General features: G+C 43.5%; 1 protein-coding gene across 9 annotated transcripts in view; it reads left to right on the top strand.

Moving 5' to 3' along the window:
* The window catches only part of ERGIC2 (ERGIC and golgi 2), a 257,255-nt gene that overhangs the window by 104,432 nt on the left and 138,709 nt on the right, over positions 1 to 14,114 (top strand). For all 9 annotated transcript variants that reach the window (XR_004540135.1, XR_004540136.1, XM_033952283.1 and 6 more), the window contains exons 7-8: positions 768 to 869; positions 10,379 to 10,474. Coding sequence is in view for 7 of the 9 variants with exons in the window: in XM_033952283.1 (XP_033808174.1) it covers positions 768 to 869; positions 10,379 to 10,474 (198 nt within the window). In the remaining 2 variants the exon portion in view is untranslated. The remainder of the gene's footprint in view (positions 1 to 767; positions 870 to 10,378; positions 10,475 to 14,114) is intronic.

The raw sequence follows: 14,114 nt of genomic DNA, 5'->3' as shown, positions 1-14,114 counted from the left end.
GAAAACACACCTGGTTTATTCTCAGCAGGCACCCTCATTGGCTGACTACCAGATTGCTTAATGAGTGTCTCTCCTGTTTGTTGCCTGAGGTTTACCCCACCCCCTCTGCACGTAGTGGTTTCAGAAGTGGGTGTAAAACATGTCCCTACTTGCTGTCATCAGTATGTTGGTTTAAGGGCAATTAAATCTTAGTTCCAGGATTATTCCTGTCCCTTGGAACTTTCTGCCTGGGCTTATGGTTTTCCTTGTTGGTTCTCTGAACAGTCGCAGGGCTAACTTGCTGACAACCTATAAGTATTAGAGCTTGGCAGGGTTACAGGAAAGATTGCCAAGGGAAGAACCTAATATTTCTTTGTGGGTTAAATAATTTTCAAAAAGTAAAATATATTTTTGAATGCTTTATGTGCTAAATGCTTTAGAGCAAAGTTCTCCTTTTTGGTGTTTTGCAATCATCAGTACAGAACCCAATCTTACAAACTGCCTCTAGCAATTTTTATGACTTACCTCCAGTGTGGAGGATTGCTGCTTTTTGCACTTTTGGAATTTGGGTTTCTTCCAGTAACAGCATATATCACTGTGTAATTTTCTTTTGTGATTTGCTATTTGTGTGTGATTCCAATCGTCTCATCATAAACATTAGTATTATATAATTGCTCTTTTTTATTTACTAAGTTCTAAGGTTCTAGTGAACCTCAAAGTAATTTTGATGTGCATAAATCAATGACTAAGCAAGTCTTCAGCTAATGCTTTTTGATAATTGCTTCTAGGATGCTTCTGCTTATTCAGGATAGATTGCGAGAGGAGCACTCCGTTCAAGATGTGATATTCAAAAGTGCCATTAAAAGTGCTACAACGGCGATGCCACCAAGGTGAGTCAATAGCTTTTGTTTCATGTTAATATTTTATCTGTGAGTCTTTATTAATAATTTTTATTTATTTTTCTTATTATCCTGAAGAAGATAGAAGGTAGGGAACACTGTACAAGATACATGGGAGGAGTGGTTTAGTGCACAGAATTGTGATTCAGAAATCCTGGGACATAAGTTAAGACTCTCTTAACTATCCAAGTGTCTTTTTGGACAAGCTACTTTGTTTATCTGGGACACAGCTGAAAACAAGAGGACTGATATTCAAAGCAAATTATATCTTCACCATTTGTCAGTGAACATTAAACTTGCCTATCCATATGTTTGAAAATATATACAGTATATATACTATTAATATTAGACTTTTTAAGTTGCTAAATAGCCTGCTATTTTTTTAATATATAAAAAGGGGCTAAGGATAAGGGCAGATGAGCAAAATGTTATCTGGATAGTGGTGATATTCAGCCAGCTAAATTCTGGGAACCATATTCAGCTGGCTGCAGTTGCATTTCTTTAAATTCTAGATGCCACCAGCTGAATTAGACCCAGATATTAAGTGCTGGCCTCTGTCTGGATATACAATGGAGAGAAATCATACAAACAGAGGGTTAGCATATTTCTGTAAATATGTTGCGCTTCACTGCTCATGGGGGTTTTATACAGACAGTTTCTTTGTTCTATATACCTGGAAAATTTAATGGGGCAGTGTGACAAACTGAAAAATAGCAAATTGCCCGGACTGGATGATTTGCATTCCGGACTACTGATAGAACTGAAAAATAAATTTGTAGAGCTATTTTTTTGAAGTTATACACTCCTTCAACTCACGTACCATGTAACACTACAATCTGTAACCTCCCCTTCTCTTCAACAAATACGGTGAAAGACCACTTTTGAAACTACCTTCGAATACTGAGGACCTCTCATTTGGAGCAAACTGCTATAATAAGCCTAAGAAAACCCAACAACTACCTTGAATTCCAGAAGAAACTAAAGACATACCTATTTTCACTTTAGACACTTTGTTACCCATCCCTTTAAACCAATACTGCTCCCCATTCCACACTCATGATCCAAGAAGTAGACAGAGGTCCAAAGTCTTGTGTGGTTGAGATGATGTACAGGGACAAGGGATTTAGATTTCTTAGGAACTGGGCAACGTTCTGGGAAAGAGGGAGCCTATTTCTAAAGGAAAGACTTCACCTTAATCAGAATGGAACCAGGCTTCTGGCACTGACATTTAAAAAGGAGATAGAGCAGCTTTTAAACTAAGATGGGGGGGATTGAAAGTCACCCTGGAGAGCATGGTTCAGTGTACCGTATCTTTGAAGGATACTATTGAAGCAAGGCATCTAGAGAATCCTAATACAGAGATTTCAACAATGGTGAAAGAAAGCCAGGAGTGTGGGAGAGCAGAGTAAAGGATGCAAATTATCTGCATCAACTTCTAAGCAGCTTGTAGATACAAAGAAAAAACACAGTTTGAAGTGTCCGAATATAAATGCTACAAGTAAGAAAAATAAGATGGAAAGTTAGAGTATATATGACTAAAAGAAGTAGTAGATATAATAGGCATCTCAGAAACCTGGGGAAGGAAAACAATAAGTGGAACATCATGTTAACAGGGTACAAATTATACCGCAGTGACATTGGGATCAAATAGGAGGGAGGGGTTGCACTATATGTTAGAGGGAAGTGAGTCAAACATTCTACATGAAACAGCAGTATGGACAGAAATTCCATTTGTGGAGGGAATCTACACATGCTCCATACACACCTCAGAACCCCTCTCAAAAGCCCACAGTTCCAGGAACCAAACCCCCAAAACTACACATCATAAAAAGGAAAACAAAGTAGAGAAAAACCTCAGCTGTGCATCATAGGTAAAAATAACTCCACTTTGTACATTAATCTTTATATTCAAATCTTAAACCAGCACCATAAATTAGACTTCATAGAGAGAATTAGTTCAGTACTAATTATGCACAATTTGTGCACAGTTGAAATTGCACCACAGTACATTCAATTAGACTTCATTGTATACTTCTCCCTCCGTATTTCGCAGTTTCAGCAATTGTGGTTTCAATTATTCACGTTTTTTAGCTTGCTGGCTCCTCCCCCCAAATGACATCAGCTTGCATGGAGAAATCGCCGAATCCAAGCATTTACAGAGAAAAATTGCTGATTACCAGCACTTTTTTCACCGTGTTTTGCCTCTCCTTCAGGAACAGGCCAGGTCTCCTCCCAGCATGTTATTCACGATGGTGTTTAAGAGAAAACAGTGAATAACATATGAAAAAGTTATTCGCGGTTTTTCTGTATTTGCGGCTTTGTTAATCCCATATCAAAGCGAATATGGAGGGAGAAGTGTAAAAGCAAGGCAAATGAATGAAAACCATGACTTTTAGCTGCAGTAATCTCCTCGTGGTTCTGATTCCAAGCAGACTGCACAGGCCTCACAATCCATGGGACATGGCAGCAGGATTGTGAGGCCTGTAGTCTGCTTGGAACCAAAACCACCCACCAACCTGTGGGTGTAGGACAAGTCCCCCAAGCTGGGGGGTCCTCTTCATCATTCATATATGTTAATCAGTTTTACAGAATAAAAGTCTGCATCAGTAACATCCTTCTCCACAGCTTCTTTTGTTTTGGTTTATTATTGTTCTGTGGACACATTGGGTCAATTCTCTTGGTTGGACCTTCCATCTCTGCCTGCAGTGTTTACAGACTCCCGGTATATCAACGAGCTCTGTTTCAGAGTGAGGTGAGAGAGTTTGAGGACAGGAAGTTCTGGAGAGTGTTGGAATTGAGAAAAGAGCTTTCCATCTCTGCCTGCAGTGTTTACAGGTTTCATTTCTCTCACCCCGTATATCACCCAGCTCTGTTATAGAGTGAGGAATATTAGCCAGCTGTGCTATACAGTGAGTGAGTTATGGGGAACCGAAGGGGATATGTGAAAAACCTTGCTGCATCTACACCATTGATTAAAGGTCCTATGGACAAACATTTGACTGGTATTACTCAAACAGTAAGTACTTTTTTGCCCTCTCTTTCTTTCTTCAGATGGGTTATCTCTGAGTCCTGACACTGGATCCCCTCCACCCTTGCCTGCATATTTAAATATTCAGGTGGAGTCCATACCTAATGGGTTGCAAGACAAACCTGAAATAGTGCAAAATCCCATTGTAGCATCTCAAGCTAAATTGCAACCGGTCAGTTTTGATAAAGTTGAGATGCACTCAAAGATGTTCCTGAGGGATATTTCCTTAAAAGATATTTGGCGAGTTATCACCCGCACTGAGAATTTGATTAAAGGGAAAATTAAATTTGCTAGTGAGGAGATACAAAATCAAGGGAAAGTACTTAAATCAGTTAGTACCTCAGCTGTGAAAGAGTCTGGTTTTGCATCATGAATTGGAACAATTGTAAAATTGCGTGTTGTTAATCTACGCTTTTTAAATTTCCCTTGTTCTCCTTTACTTTCAGCTGAAATATTGCTTAGAAAATATTTTTGGGAAATTTTAAAAGTGGAAATATCTGAGTCAATTGTATGACAGAGGGTTATGTACCTGCCATCATCACTAGCAATGTCAACTAGAGGAGCGATACATATAGCCCCAGCATTAGGAGCTGGGGAGCTCATTGCCTTCTTAGAGGACATTCAAGATATAATTTCCACTCATTCAACTTTCTTGGTAACTCTCTTGTCAGAAAGAGATAAATTGCTAGTTTTAAAGAATTACTTTAAATATAAAAAAGTTGTTTTTTGCGGGCAGTCAATTCAAATTTTACCAGGATCGTAGGAAACGGTTCTTGACCCTAAAATCTTTTGGCTATTGCAGCAAATCTTTTTCCTACGTTTTCCCTGTAGATGTATTTTACATTATCAGGGTAAACAATTTATATTTTTTGATCATTCTCATTTGGAAAAATTTCTATTGGAACATGAATAAAAGGGTAATTAAAACAGAAAATTAATTTCAATGTTTATAGTTAGAATGCTAACTGGATTTCCATCAGGAAGTACCGTATTTTCGCGGATATAACGCGCGCGTTATACGTGATTTTACGTACCGCGCATACCCCTCGCGCGTTATATGCCTGAGCGCGGTATAGAAAAGTTTTTAAACATAGTTCCCACCCCGCCCGACGCCCGATTCACCCCCCCAGCAGGACCGCTCGCACCCCCACCCCGAACGACCGCTCGCACGCGCTCCCACCCGCACCCGCATCCACGATCGGAGCAAGAGGGAGCCCAAGCCCTCTTGCCCGGCCGACTCCCCGACGTCCGATACATCCCCCCCCGGCAGGACCACTCGCACCCCCACCCCGAAGGACCGCCGACTTCCCGACAATATCGGGCCAGGAGGGAGCCCAAACCCTCCTGGCCACGGCGACCCCCTACCCCCACCCCGCACTACATTACGGGCAGGAGGGATCCCAGGCCCTCCTGCCCTCGACGCAAACCCCCCTCCCTCCAACGACCGCCCCCCCCAAGAACCTCCGCCCGTCCCCCAGCCGACCCGCGACCCCCCTGGCCGACCCCCACGACACCCCCACCCGCCTTCCCCGTACCTTTGTGTAGTTGGGCCAGAAGGGAGCCCAAACCCTCCTGGCCACGGCGACCCCCTAACCCCACCCCGCACTACATTACGGGCAGGAGGGATCCCAGGCCCTCCTGCCCTCGACGCAAACCCCCCTCCCTCCCACGACCGCCCCCCCCCCAAGACCCTCCGACCGCCCCCCCAGCCGACCCGCGACCCCCCTGGCCGACCCCCCCGACCCCCCCACCCCCCTTCCCCGTACCTTTGGAAGTTGGCCGGACAGACAGGAGCCAAACCCGCCTGTCCGGCAGGCAGCCAACGAAGGAATGAGGCCGGATTGGCCCATCCGTCCTAAAGCTCCGCCTACTGCTGGGGCCTAAGGCGCGTGGGCCAATCAGAATAGGCCCTGGAGCCTTAGGTCCCACCTGGGGGCGCGGCCTGAGACACATGGTCGGGTTTGGCCCATGTGCCTCAGGCCGCGCCCCCAGGTGGGACCTAAGGCTCCAGGGCCTATTCTGATTGGCCCACGCGCCTTAGGCCCCACCAGTAGGCGGAGCTTTAGGACGGATGGGCCAATCCGGCCTCATTCCTTCGTTGGCTGCCTGCCGGACAGGCGGGTTTGGCTCCCGTCTGTCCGGCCAACTTCCAAAGGTACGGGGAAGGGGGGTGGGGGGGTCGTGGGGGTCGGCCAGGGGGGTCGCGGGTCGGCTGGGGGACGAGCGGAGGTTCTTGGGGGGGGGCGGTCGTTGGGGGGGGAGGGGGGTTTGCGTCGAGGGCAGGAGGGCCTGGGATCCCTCCTGCCCGTAATGTAGTGCGGGGTGGGGTTAGGGGGTCGCCGTGGCCAGGAGGGTTTGGGCTCCCTCCTGGCCCGATATTGTTGGGGAGTCGGCGGTCCTTCGGGGTGAGGGTGCGAGTGGTCCTGCCGGGGGGGGGGATGTATCGGACGTCGGGGGGGGGCATCAGGCTTTCAGGATGGGGACAGACCTTCAAGGGGGGACAGGACTTCAAGGGGGGACAGTGCACGGAAAGTCAGGGGGGGTGAACGGAGAGTCGGGACAGCGCACGGAAAGTCAGGGCAGTGCACGGAAGTCAGGGGGGGTGAACGGAGAGTCGGGACAGCGCACGGAAAGTCAGGGCGGGTGAAAGGAGCGTCGGGCATCATGCGCGTTATATGCCTGAGCGCGGTATAGAAAAGTTTTGGTACATATCATCGTGATTTCTGCGCGCTATACCCCTGTGCGCGTTTTACACAGGTGCGCGTTATATCCGCGAAAATACGGTACTGTATTTTTCGCTCCATAAGATGCACTATTTTCCCACCCAAAAGTGGGTGGAAATCTCGGTGCGTCTTAAGCGAAGGTGAAAAATTTGAATCCCCCTCACGGCTGCAAACCCCCCCTGCACACCAGCTTTTTAAACACCGCCCACCGTTCCCCTGTACAATTGCAACCCCCTGCAGCCGCACCACCTTTCAGCCGAACCACCTTTTTAAACACAGCCTCACCGCCCCCCTGTACAACTGCAAACCCCACCCACCCCCTCGCCGTACCACCTTTCAGCCGCATACCTTTATAAAACAAACCCCCCCCCCCACCGCTGCTGTCTTCACCGCCGTACCTTTTTCAAGCCTGGTGGTCCAGCGTCTCCCTCCACGGCTCTGTATTATTTCCCAGCAGCAGGCACATGAGTCAAGAGCGCGGCGGTCAGGCCCAAGCTTTACATGCTCCCACTTGGGCCCGCGCCACTTTCTGAATGACTGGCGGTAGTTCTCATGGGATTCATGAAAACTGCTGGCAGCCATCGGAAAATGGCGCGGAGCCAGGTGGGAACGCGGAAAGCTTGCGCCTGACTCTCTCACCTGCTATAGTATGAAGCCGTTGAGGGAGGGAGGGAAGAATTTAAAAAGGTACTGTGTTTTGTTTTTTTTAAAGGTACAAAGGGGGGGATATGATTAAAAAGGAACAAGGGGGACTATGATAAAAAAGGTACAAAAGGGGGATATGATTAAAAAGGTATAAGGGGGGATATGATTAAAGGTATGGGGGGATGATTAAAATAGGTACTGGGGGTACGTGGGGGGATGATTTAAGATACTGGGGGGTATATGGGGGTATGAGGCTTGCCTGCCTGCCTGCCACTAGGCCTGCCTGCTCTGTGCTCTGTCCCTATCCGCCCTGTGCCCTGTCCCTGCCCGCCCTATGCCCTGTTCAGGCCTACCACTTGACCACCAAAGGGGGGGACAGGGGACAGAGCCTGGCAAGGAGTGTGGAGTTGGGTGCAGAGCCTGGCAAGGAAAATTTGGTTCAGAATTTTTTTTTCTTGTCTTCCTCCTCTAAATCTAGGATGTGTCTTATGGTCAGGTGCGTCTTATGGAGCGAAAAATACAGTATTTACTTTTGTTTATGCTCGCAAATCTCTCCTTGAAGTGGACTATAGAATTATTATCAATTTGTAATATTTCTTGTAAAATATGTTTCACCAATGTTATTATTTTCTTGTGTATTTATAATATGTATAATTGAAATTACTTAAAAAACAAAAGCAAAAAACAATAAGGCCTTATGGAGCTCTTAGTGATTGCTAACTGGCAGAATCTAAACCAAGAGTCTCCCTGAGCTATGGGCTACAGGCTATTTTATTAACTTCATACATCATTTAATTCATTATTAAACATATGTAGTTAGTATACAGTAATTTCCAATCTGCTTTTGAGTTTTAAAATATCCAATTATAAATTGCATACTTCAGCAAGGTACCTACTGTTAATTTCAATCACATGACCTCTTATCAAATTCATCTCATTGTTTTCCCTTACACTTGCAGGTCTTAAATATGTTAGTGGTTTATTTCTCATAAACAGTTTCACTCAATAATTCAATGCATTGGACACCTAATAATAATGTGTTAGCTTAGGGCACAGTGACCAGTTTCCTCTTCTAGGACCCTTCTATTACCCAATCTTACAGGAAGTAGCAGCTGGGACAAAACCTTTATTTAAAAACTTTGTGCTTGCTAGTAATGCTAACCAAGCTATATATATATATAGCTTGGTTAGCATTACTAGCAAGCACATATATATAATGCTAACCAAGTTATATATCTATAATAATATCTATAATAAGATATATATATCTATAATAATAAAATGCTAAGCGCGCATGCGCACTCTTACCCCGTGTTCCCTGAGTCCTGATCTGTCGGGCTGTGGTCACAAGAGTGCGCATGCGTGATTACCACGCATCTCTCTCTCTTTGTCTCGCAGCGGGCTTGCCGGCTCCGGCCTGACTCACAGCAGGTAACACGCCGCGACTCCACCCCCCGGCGTCGACCCTACCCAGCACAACCGAAACCACCGTTGACCCTCCCAGCCGCACCTCCCACCGCAAGACGAACACAAACCTCCCGGCTCCAGCAGCGTCCAGGCACAGTAAACACGCTGCTTTGCGTCCTACTGGCCTGATTTCCTCTGCCGCGTCCCTGATGACATCATCAGAGACGCAGCAGAGGAAATTAGGGCAGTAGAAAGCCCGAAGCAGCGTGTTTACTGTGCTTCGGACGCTGCTGGAGCCGGGAGGTTTGTCGGATGTCTAGCGGTGGGAGAGTCGGCTGGGAGAGTCAACTGGGGTTTCGGGTGTGCCAGGTAGGGTCAGCGCCGGGGGGGGGGAGTTAAATGGAAACATGGGAAGGAGGCAGGCAGGCTGGCTTCGGGGTGGGGGGGTTAAATTGAAACATGCTGCTCTGATGGGAAGGAGGCAGGCAGGCTGGCTTCGGGGGAGGGGTTTTACATGGAAATATGCTGCTCAGAGGGATGGGAAGGAGGCAGGCAGGCTGGCTTCGGGGGGGGGGGATTTACATGGAAATATGCTACTCAGAGGGATGGGAAGGAGGCTGGCTTTAGGGGGGTGTTTTTTTTTTTTTAATAGAAATATGCTCCTCAGGGGGATGGGAGGCAGGCAGACAGGCTGGCATGGTGGGGGGGGGGGGTAGACAAAGCCTGGAAGATAGTGATGGGGACAACGGAAGGAGGCACTGGGGGCACTAATGACATAGAATGGAGGCACTGGGGGCCCTAAGGACACAGTACGCAGGCACTGGGGCACTAAGGGCACAGTACGCAGGCACTGGGGCACTAAGGACACAGTACGCAGGCACTGGGGCACTAAGGACACAGTATGGAGGCACTGGGGGCACTAAGGAAATGGGAAGGAGGCACTGTGGGCATTATGGACACAGGAAGGAGGTACTGGGAGCACTAAGGACGTAGGAAGGGGTACTAAGGACATGGGAAGGAGGCACTAGGTGCACTAAGGACATAGGAAGGAGGCACTAAGGGCACTAAGGATATAGGGAGAGACACAGACAGAAAAAATGACAGAAAGACAGCGTCCAAGGAGAGAGAGACAAAGAAAAAAAACCCAGACAGACAGACATCTACTCTAGCACCTGTTAATGTAACAGGCTTAAAGACTAGTGTGTGTGTATATGTATGTATATATATGTATATATATATATATATATGTATATATATATATATATATATATATATATATATATATATATATATATATATATATATATATTTAACTGCAACTCTAAAGCATTTCTATATCATTCAGCTTCATCTTTTTTATCTATATATCCCAGGCAAAAGAGTGTCTTATACTATGGGCTTCCCACTATATCCTGTTTAATTCTGTTATTCCCATCAGATGCATAGCCTGATGTATAAATTAAAAATTTGTACCATTTATAAATACTAGTTCTTATTGAAGAATAGTCAGTGCACATTGAAATCAGTGTTTCCCATGTTAATGTGTGTTTGCATGATGCGTATCCTTTTTTTGCTGCGTTTTGCATGCTTTGTGTACAATTCTTATTTTTCTAATTGTTCTTCACCTCCATAAGTTATAATTTGTAATTGTTGCATTGTCTGTGCTTTAATAACATTATACTGTGTTTTTCTAATAGGGAAGACAATTCAATCCAGCCTCGAAATGCATGCAGAATACATGGACATCTGTATGTCAATAAAGTAGCAGGGAACTTTCACATAACTGTGGGCAAGTATGTTCTTTTTCACATAAATTAAGTAAGTAAAACAAGCATCTGTGATTAACCTTAATCCAACCGACTGCAGTTTCATGAGTCCCTATGTTTTTTTTCTCTTGGGCTGTTTTTATGCTATAGCAAATAGACAGGTGGTGTTTAAACTATTTGTTGCCTAATTATCACTTAGTGCAGCAATATTATTAGAATGCATTTTGGGGCAGAAACATTTTAATTATAAATTTATTTTTCCAGGGACAAGCAGTGTGTTCTAGAAACAGAAGCCTTTGACAGTTCCATACTGTGCATGCACATACATTCCTTCCCAGCCAAATCACTTGCCTGGGAACAGTAGTCTTTTTTTGTTTTCTGCAGAGCAGTCACATTCATTTGGCTCTCATCAGTGCTTTTCCTCAGTTATTTCTTACTTTTGCTGGCCCTTTTAAGTTTTATTTCCTTTTGGTACCGTTCCACTGGCCCTTGTAGGCTGAGCACCCAGTTGGGACTTCCTTAAAAAAATTGAGCTGTTTTGACTTGTTGCAGCTATTTTTGCCCTGATGGCCCTTAAAACACCCAGTGTTTAAAAAAAAAAAAAAAAAGATGTTCTCTGTGCAACGTTATGTTTTTGACCAGCCCAATCACTAATATACCATTCATAGCAAAATTAACAGAAAAGCTGATATTTAATCAACTATCCGACTTCATAGAGAAAACAAACGCACTACATCCGAATCAAACTGGTTTTAGAAAATTTCATAACACTGAATACTCTTTAATAGGACTGACTTCCAACATTCAATACTATTTAGATCACCATAGATCTGTTATTCTTTTCTCCCTTGACATTTCGGCTGCCTTTGATACCATAGATCACGATTTACTTTTATTTAGACTTGAGGAAAAAGGAATAAATGAACAAGTACTACAATGGTTCAAATCTTATCTTACAAATCGAACTTCCACAGTCAGATTTAATAATGTAAATTCGAATTCATTTACCACATCATTTGGTATACCACAGGGTTCTATCTTGTCCCCTCTATTATTCAACATCTTCCTATCTCCGTTATTAGAAATTAGTCAGGCCTTAGGTTTTATACCATTTTCCTATGCAGACGACATACAACTTATACACCCCTTGGATCCCGAAAACCATTCAGAAATTTCAGCTATAAATCAAAAATTGGAACAAATTCAAAACTGGTTAGATACAAATAAACTTGCATTAAATATAAATAAAACAAAATCTATTCTGTTTACTTGGAAGAAAGAAATAACACTCATTAAACCTTTTCATCTTAATAACATTCAAATTAATTTGGTCCCCTCGGTTAAAATCCTTGGTATATTGATTGACGCGAATCTATCATACCACGACCATATTTCCCTCATAGTTAAAAACTGTTTCTATAAACTTCGTCAAATTAGGTCAATCTCTAAATTTCTTACCACATCATCTTTGAAAATATTAATCCATTCTTTTATAACATCAAAAATCGACTATTGTAACGCTTTATTTTTAAATATTACTAATAAGGAGAAAAGGAGACTACAAATCATCCAGAATACAGCCGTAAAATTAATTTATAATGCAAAAAAGTTTGACCACGTTTCCCCTCTCTTGAAAGACGCGCATTGGTTACCCATTAGTCATAGGATCATGTTTAAAATAATGTTTCTTATTTTTAAAACATTAGCATCTAATGAACCTCAATTCATATCCAAATTATTAATTCCTTATAAGCCAAAACGCTCACTGCGATCATCGGAACAAAATCTACTTTCGGTACCCTCATTAAAGATTATTGGGACTAGAAGACTTGATATTTTTACAGTTATGGGCCCTCAATGGTGGAATACTTTACCACAGTATATTCGATCTGAACTAGATATTGTTAAATTTAAAACACTTTTAAAGACTTATTTATTTAAAGATGCCTACGATTTTTCTTAATTATTTTGAAATTTTTCTCTTACATGGTGCTCTGGTTTTATAATACCCTTCCCATTGTTCTTTCCTTTTTTTTTAACTATTCCCAAATATTGTAACTTTTATCCCCATTCCTTAAACTCATGTGTGTGTTGTTTTAATTTTGTAATTTGAATTATTTTGTAAGTTTCTTCTATTTAAATTGTAATATGTACATCGCCTAGAATCTATAATAGGCGATTCATCAAAAACTGAATAAACTTGAAACTTGAAACTGATGCTTGTTTTTTGTACCAGATCATAATGCCTCTGATTGTAAACTGTTTTGCAATTAAGGAAAGAACCCTAAAGAGTATAGAGGTCATACATGAGAGACTTTTTCATGGGTCTGTCTGATTTATCAGCATCAGTGGCATCAGTCCTCAAGGCTGGTTGAACTGCATTGAATACAAGAATGCACCAGCAGTGAGGAGTATGTCAGATGTTGATAGACCCACATTGGGCAAGGCATCATTGCACTCAACACTGAGGATGCACCGAGATACTGATGTCTTCATTAAGAGGAGGCAAAGAAATACCAACATCGGACTTCTTCAAAGCACAATTCTAGGAGCTCTGGAATACCAGTATGGAATGCTCTAAAGGTTTTCAGAGATCAGTTGATGTACTAAATTATTCTCATTCAGACAATCAGGCAGTTTGGTTGATTTTTAAATCGTCACAATATGAACATATAACACCATATTATTGAAAGCTGCACTGGCTTCTGGAAGAGGGATAAGTACTTTTTAAATTTGACTGTAATTTTTATAAAGCTTTAAATTGTTTACTTCCAAAATATTTAGTTGATGCATTTTTGTTTGCATCTTCAGAATGTGTATTGTGAAGTCCTTCTTTCTTTGATTTTCTTTCGGTGAATGGTTGCTCATTCAAAAGATATGTTACCAGGCAACTTGCTTTCTAAGCAGCAATTTGGGACCCTGAATTTCGTCCTCTGCTTGTTAATTCTACTTCTTATATGCACTTTAGAAGGTTATTAAAGGAGGCAGAGCCAAACTAAGAAGGTGGCTTGAAGCAGGCATGGAGACACTTGTCGCCGGGAAAATACTTTTTCTGTGCCATTTCAATGGTAAAACGCACATCTAAAGTCTGGGTCTTCCCGGAGGAATCTACATCAATTACCTGGCCGATGGACGCATTTGTGCAGCACTCTGTCCGAACACAGAACCTGGATGAATCCTCGGCAGGAGAAGGCACGCAGACTGATGTATGCGAACAATCCAGTGAGGGCGCCACCTTGTCTCCGGAGAAGTGGAGACCACCGCAGCATCCTGTGGCCATGGACCCAGCATTGGCGGCTAGGCTGGCCCAAGACACTCCCCTGCAGCACTTCCAGACACGGATTTGAGTCTGAGTCAGGCCAGGAGGATATGTCATCATTATCGGTGGAGGAACTGGATGCAAATCAGGGAGAGGAGGATTCCATTCAGATTTCCCCCAGCCAAAGGTACTGGATTTACAGGGGAGTCCAGGGTGAAACTAACGTACCTGCAGAGACCTAAGGTCTTTAATATGGAGACGATTTGGGAGGCGATATCTAATCTACAGTCTTCGCTGGGTGGTCAAATGCAGCAACTTTCCAACCGGTGCACAGCTGTACTTTTGGAACAAGTGACAACAAAGAATAGAATATCAAGTCTGGAAGATAAGTCTTTGGACTATGAAATC

Source organism: Geotrypetes seraphini, chromosome 7, assembly GCF_902459505.1.
Source record: "Geotrypetes seraphini chromosome 7, aGeoSer1.1, whole genome shotgun sequence".
NCBI lineage: Eukaryota > Metazoa > Chordata > Amphibia > Gymnophiona > Dermophiidae > Geotrypetes > Geotrypetes seraphini.
Note: the sequence above shows the minus strand (reverse complement) of the source record. Positions and strands in the feature narration are given on the sequence as shown.